The 6,329-nt window shown below is 53.8% G+C and overlaps 1 protein-coding gene across 1 annotated transcript; it reads right to left on the reverse strand.

The window, feature by feature from the left end:
- Positions 1-1,792: 1,792 nt before the first annotated feature.
- LOC128064020 (sialic acid-binding Ig-like lectin 14) lies at positions 1,793-5,264 on the reverse strand. The gene is made up of 7 exons (XM_052656840.1): positions 5,225-5,264; positions 4,743-5,120; positions 4,247-4,525; positions 4,035-4,082; positions 2,301-2,546; positions 2,062-2,197; positions 1,793-1,808 (listed from the first exon to the last, which is right to left on the reverse strand). The coding sequence occupies exons 1-7, from the start codon at positions 5,262-5,264 to the stop codon at positions 1,793-1,795; spliced, it is 1,143 nt and encodes a 380-aa protein (XP_052512800.1).
- Between the last annotated feature and the right edge of the window lie 1,065 nt (positions 5,265-6,329).

Genomic DNA, 6,329 nt, shown 5'->3' on the forward strand with positions numbered 1-6,329 from the left:
CAAGCTTCCTGATGGGAGGGACTGGCTGTGGGTAAAACAGTTAAAGTGCTCAACTCAATGTGCCAGCAAGTTTGGAAAACTCAGCAGTGGGCATAGGACTGGAAAAGGTCAGTTTTCATTCCAATCCCAAAGAAGGGCAATGCCAAAGAATGTTCAAATTACCGCATAATTGCACTTGTTTCACATGCTAGCAAAATAATGCTCAAAATTCTCCAAGCTAGGTTTCAACACTATGTGAACTGAGAACTTCCAGATGTTCAATCTGGATTTGGAAAAGGCAAAAGAACCAGAGATCAAATTGCCAACATCAATTGGATCATAGAAAAAGCAAGGGCTTTCCAGAAGAACATCAACTTCTGCTTCACTGACTATGCTAAAGCCTTTGACTGTGTGGATCACAACAAACTGTGGAAAATTCTTCAAGAGTTGGGGATACCAGACCTGTTTACCTGACTCTTACAAAATATGTTTTCAGGTCAAGAAGCAATAGTTAGAACCAGATATGGAACAACAGACTGGTACAAAATTGGGAAAGGAGTATGTCAAGGCTGTATACTGTCACCCTGCTTTTTAAATTTATATGCAGAGTACATTATGCGAAATGGCAGGCTTGATGACGCACAAGCCGGAATCAAGATTGCCGGGACAAATATCAACAACCTCAAATATGCAGATGTCACCATCCTAATGGCAGAAAGAGAGGCAGAACTAAAGAGCCTCTACATGAAGGTGAAAGAGGAGAGTGGAAAAGCTGGCTTAAAAGTCAACATTCAGAAAACTAAGATCGTGGCATCCGGTCCCATCATTTCATGGCAAATATATGGGGAAACAATGGAAACAGTAACAGACTTTATTTTTTTGGACCCCAAAATCACTGCAGATGGTGACTGCAGCCATGAAACTAAAAGATGCTTGATCCTTGGGAAAAAGGCTATATTTCTTTCCAAAGCTAGACAGCACATTGAAAGGAAGAGACATTATTTTGCTGATAAAGATCCATCTAGTTAAAGCTACGGTTTTTTCAGTAGTCATGTATGGATGTGAAAGCTGGACTATAAAGAAAGCTGAGCACCAAAGAATTGATGCTTTTGAACTGTGATGTTGGAGAAGATTCTTGAAAGTCCCTTGGACTGCAAGGAGATCCAACCAGTCCATCCTAAAGGAAATCAATCCTGAATATTCATTGGAAGGACTGATGCTGAAGCTGAAACTCCAATACTTGGCCACCTGATGCCAAGAGTCAATTCATTAGAAAAGGCCCTGATGCTGGGAAAGATTGAAGGCAGAAGGAGAAGGGGACGACATGGATGGATAGCATCACCAACTCAATGAAAAAGAGTTTGAGCAAGCTCTGAGAGATGATGAAGGACATGGAAGCCTGGCATGCTGTGCTGTAAAGAGCCAAACACAACTGAGAACTGAACAACAACAACGAGCCTTGTCTCTCCCGTGGAAGCTAGAAGAAAGGCTTCCCCACGCCTGCTCCTGCTCCTTGAGCACAACCTCGTGCTTCCCCCTGGGTCCTACCCTGATGAGGGACCATGTATTCTTGGAAAATGAAAGGAATAAAAGTCTCTTTTCAATGGAATTTACTCTTTGTGTCATCACACAGTCACCTCTACAAATTAAAAGGTTAAAACCCCTGGGTGGAAATGAGACAGATTTGGAGTCAAGAGTTTCCAGGGAGAGGCAGACAGTGATGTCCCCACATTTGTCCTCTGGGCTCTGCATCCTCAGGTGAATCTCCTCATGACAGGGAGCGAGGCTCAGCCACACGCCTCAGCCCAGCTCCCTACTGGCCGCCACACCTGCAGAGCCAACACGGTCTCAGGTCAGAGAAGTAGACCCATTCATTCATTCTGGGCTCTGCCTCAAGGCAGGTGGGATCCGATCGAACCCCTGCCTCCTGCAGCGGAAACTCGCAGGCTCAACCACTGGACCGACATGGAAGTCCCTGGAGAGTCACACAGTTTAGCTGCAGCAGGACAGGACCGCCCAGCCCCACCGGCAACTCCAGAGAACATTCCCTAGACTTCCCCGCAGGGGGCCACCTGTGCTCACCTGGTGTAGTAGGTCCAGGTGAGGCCATAGGTGAGGAGGAAGCCAGCCCCCATGAGGGCCCCCCTGATCAGGGTGAGAACCAGGGGCCAGGAGCCCTGCTGCTCCTCAGTCTCACAGCTGCAGGGAGGGGGGCCTTCTGGGGAAGGGAGAGGGGGTGAAGCTCAGTCCCCAGACCCAGCCCTCCCAAAGGCACACACCTGCCCAGGCTGCCCGCCCCCAGCACCTCTCCTGCAACTCACTCTGCACAGAGAGGCTGAAGGAAACTTGCTGGGAGCCCAGTGGGTGCTGAGCTCGGCAGGTGACTTCTCCTCCGTCTCCGACCCCGACACGGGGTATCTCCAGGACCCCGGGGGCTGAGCGCTGGGAGGGACTCAGGGGTTTTCCCTCCCAGAGCCAGCTCAGCGTGGCTGGGGGGTTGCTGTCGGCCACACAGACCAGGCGCAGGAACTGGCCCTCCAGGATGGGCAGTGACGTGCCATTCAGATCTGGGTGGGAGATGCACAGATGAGTGCGTGGAGCCAAGGGCTGTCTCACCCTCGCTCTGCTCACTTCCGGATGCAGAAAGACAGCCCCGTGACAAGGACCAAGGATGAGCTCACTGAGGCCGATGAGGCAACAGTCCTGGTGGTCTTTTCAGGCTCCCAGAAGAAATGGGAACTGATCTGAGGATGGAAGGGAGAGAAGTGGGTGGGAAGCTGACGGGAAGATGTGCCAAGAGAGAGACAGCCCGGAAGATGGGGAGAAAGGCACGTGGTCTGCATCGCGGCAGAGAGGACCCGGAGCAACAGAGACAGGATAAGGGTGGGAGAGAGAAGGGAGGGGCAGATGTGCTGGAGCCCTGACAGCAGGGCTGAGAGCGCTGGGCTTTGCGCCAAGGTGACGGGCAAGCAGTAGGAGCCTGTGAGGAGGGGAAGCTTCAGCGTCGGCGCCGACACCCACAGGACCCTGCTGGGGCAAGTGGGGCCTGGACTGCGCATGAGACAGGAGGTGGGGAGGCTGAGGGAGGAAGCTGATCAGTGGCCCAGGGTCCAGGACAAGACTGCAGCTGGCTCCGGGGCCAAGAGCATGGAAAGGGGAAAGTGATTTGAGCAGTGAAGCTCTGCAGAGTCCCTGAGACATGGGTGCAGCTGGTGAGAAAGGGAGATGGGTAGAGGGCCATCCAAGCACAGCCCGATTAAGTGGGGTCAGGGTGCAATTGACAGGCATCAGCAAGAGGTGGTTCTGTGCGTGCTCAGTCAAGAGTCATGTCCGACTCTTTGGGACCCTATCATCTGTAACCTGCCAGGCTCCTCTGTCCATGGAATTTTCCAGGCAAGAATACTGGAGTGGGTTGCCATTTCCTGCTCCAGGGGATCATCACAACCCAGGGTTCCAACCCATTTCTCCGGCATCTCCTGCATTTAAGGTAGATTTTTACTGTCCGAGCCGCCAGGGTAGCCCAGGAAACAGGGGTGGCTCCTGGCAAAGAGGGTGAAATCAGAGCTGAAAGAGGGCGCAGATCATAGGAGATGAGGACAGACAGAAAATTTTTTTACAAAGAGCAGAATGTATACAGTAATACAAATCATAGACACAGAAAGTAGAATGCTGATTCCCAGGGGCTGAAAGGAGGAGGGGGTGCGGAGGCTATATCTGATGGGTTTCGAGTTTCGATTCTGCAGAATGGACAGGGCTGTGTGGATGGGTTGCACAACACCCTGCCTAGATGGACTTCCTGCTGCTGGGCTCTACCCTTAAAAGTGGTGAAGATGGTAACTCTGATCTTCTGTGTGTTTTCTCACAGTTAAAACTAAAATTTTAAACAGAACAAAAGGAAAGGGAGCAGGCAAAAGTAATAGTCCATGGATGCGAGACATTGGGGAGAGAGGACAGGTCCAAAGGAATGAGGAACCATCTCATCTCCAAGCCCTGAGCCCTGAGCTGGCAGAGACCTGCTCCCATCACAGCCCCAGAGGAGAGACCATCCTTCCTACCTGTGAAGCTTTCCTGAGATATTCTCGTGGTCACCAACCGTGGAGCATCTGAGAGGAAAACAGGAGAGGCAGGGAGGCATTGGTGCGCCACCCCAGAAGCCACTTGAGAGGATGAGCTTTATTCCCCCAGTCTCATCTGGAAAGGGATGTGGGATGCCACCCACCTCCTGCCAACACCGCCCCCAGGGACCCCGCCGCCCCTCCACACTTACAGGAGACGTTGAGCCGGACGGTTGTCTCCAGGGTCACCTGAGATCCTTGGAGTGTCACCCAACAGGTGAGGTTGGTGCCGTGGTCCTGGGGCCTCGGGGTGAGGGTGAGCTCCGAGGAGTGGAGGGTGTCTGGGTCCATGCTTTCAACTGCCTCCCCAACCCAGGAGAACAGGAGAGGGAGTGCCCCACCAGATGCTAGTGACAGGGTGCATGTCAGCTTTGTGGGGCGACCAGCCTCCAGAGGTTCCGGAAACTGGATGTAGGGTTTCCCTGGTGGGGCTGAGGAAGAGAGAAGGAAATGCCTGGGCCCCATGGGGGCGTGGGGACCCAGAGGAGGACCCTCAGAGGGACCTGTGCTAAGGGCCACAGCTCACTCCCAGTCCTGGGTCTCTTCTGCACTCGCACATCCCGAGACCTGGGGTGGTCCTACGTCCTGTTCCCATTCTAACAGGAAGGTCCCCACGTCCCAGGGTCCTCTCCTGGGCTCCTGCCATACCTGTCACCTGCAAATGCAGCTTCTTATCTTGGTAACTGTATTTCACATCGTCTCTCTCCACCCGGAAATAGTAGACTCCTGAGTCGCTCATCCTGGCATCTCTGATGCTCAGGGAGCAGTCCTTGTCGCTGGGGTCCCCGAGGAGGCGGAATCGGCCCTGGGTCTCCGTTTTCACTGGCCTCTTCGGGTTGTTGGTGGCCACAGGATCACTGTGTGGGCCGTCCCCTTCCCGGAACCAATAGATGAAGGGTTCCATAGAGGAATACCAGGAGCTCCAGGGGTAGGAGAAGGAGCAGGGCACGCGGACGCCCAGGCCCGCCTGCACGGCCAGGGATTCCTGCACTCGGAGCCTGTACCCTGGCTTCTCCTGCAGGGATTCTGCGGACACGGAGGCTGAGCTGAAGCTGCAGGCCCCTCCCCACCTGAGCCGCCCCTCCCCCACCGGTGACCACCCCCCCCACCACTCCTCCCACGCCGCTCACCCCCCAACAGCAGGGACAGCAGGAGCAGCAGGGGCACCATGTCCGCATCCCCCGGGGTCCAAGTCTCTCTGTCGCGGAAGTAGTGCCCCGAAGGCGGGGTGGGAACCAGGAAGCCCCAACAGGAAGTCTGTTGCTGGCAGAACAGAAGGGAAACTCGGAAGCTAAAGGCTGTGGGGTTGGGGGGGGGGCTGCAACGTCACGCCACCCCCACCGCCTCCCCATCCCCCCTATACCGCAGGGGGTGATCATGGGGGCCCCAGAGTCCCAGAGGCTTCCCAGGGCTCTGACACGATCGCCTTCCCAATGATGTTCGCGTCCAGTGTGGGTCGCCCACCCTGCAGCGGAGCAACCAGAAAAGAGAAACGGGGTCGGATCCATTCGGAGCCACCCACCCTACAGCAGAAAAACTGGACTTTCCGGAAAAGATATTAAAAAATTTCTCAAATATGTTCCCCTAGGGGCAGAAAACAAGCTTCCTGACCCAAATGCGGTGGAGGGCGGAAGCCAGGCAAGAAAGCTGAAGGTGAAAAGCTCCTTTGCCTAGAAGGGTTTTCATAACATGGCAAACGGGGCTGTGGGTCTTCCTGGATCTCAGGGTCTGTGGGACCAGCCCTGGGGCAAAAGACCATGAAAAACTGAGTGGATAAAGGAAGACCCTTGCCCCATAATTGGGGACCCTAGGCTAGACTTTACCTGAAACACAATTCAGGACCCATCACTCTTTCTTCACCATTAAGAAGGCTGAGTGCAGAAGAATTGATGCTTTCAAACTGTGCTGTTGGAGAAGACTGTTGAGAGTCCCTTGGACTGCAGGGAGATCAAACAAGGCAATTGTAAATGAAATCAAGCCTGAGTAGTCATTGGAAGGACCGATGCTGAAGCTGAAGCTCCAATACTTTGGCCACCTGACGTGAAGAGCTGACTCATTGGAAAAGATCCAGATGCTGAAAAAGACCTTGATGCTGGGAAAGATACAAGGCTGGAGGAGAAGGGGACGACAGAGGACGAGATGGTTGGATGGCATCACTGACTCAATGGACGTGAGTTTGAGCAGGCCTCAGGAGATAGAGAAGGACACGGAAGCCCTCCTGCTGCAGTCCATGAA

The sequence above is a fragment of the Budorcas taxicolor genome, chromosome 18 (genome assembly GCF_023091745.1).
Source record: "Budorcas taxicolor isolate Tak-1 chromosome 18, Takin1.1, whole genome shotgun sequence".
Classification (NCBI taxonomy): domain Eukaryota; kingdom Metazoa; phylum Chordata; class Mammalia; order Artiodactyla; family Bovidae; genus Budorcas; species Budorcas taxicolor.

What these genes read in the sequence shown, in the direction of transcription:
- LOC128064020 (XM_052656840.1), bottom strand. Translation starts at nt 5,264, where the DNA reads ATGGTGCCCCTGCTGCTCCTGCTGTCCCTGCTGTTGGGGG. An exon ending in ATCTCAGGAAAGCTTCACAG is followed by an intron (nt 2,547 to 4,034) that starts GTAGGAAGGATG and finishes TCTCCCACCCAG; the next exon opens with ATCTGAATGGCACGTCACTG. An exon ending in CTTCAGCCTCTCTGTGCAGA is followed by an intron (nt 2,198 to 2,300) that starts GTGAGTTGCAGG and finishes TCCCTTCCCCAG; the next exon opens with AAGGCCCCCCTCCCTGCAGC.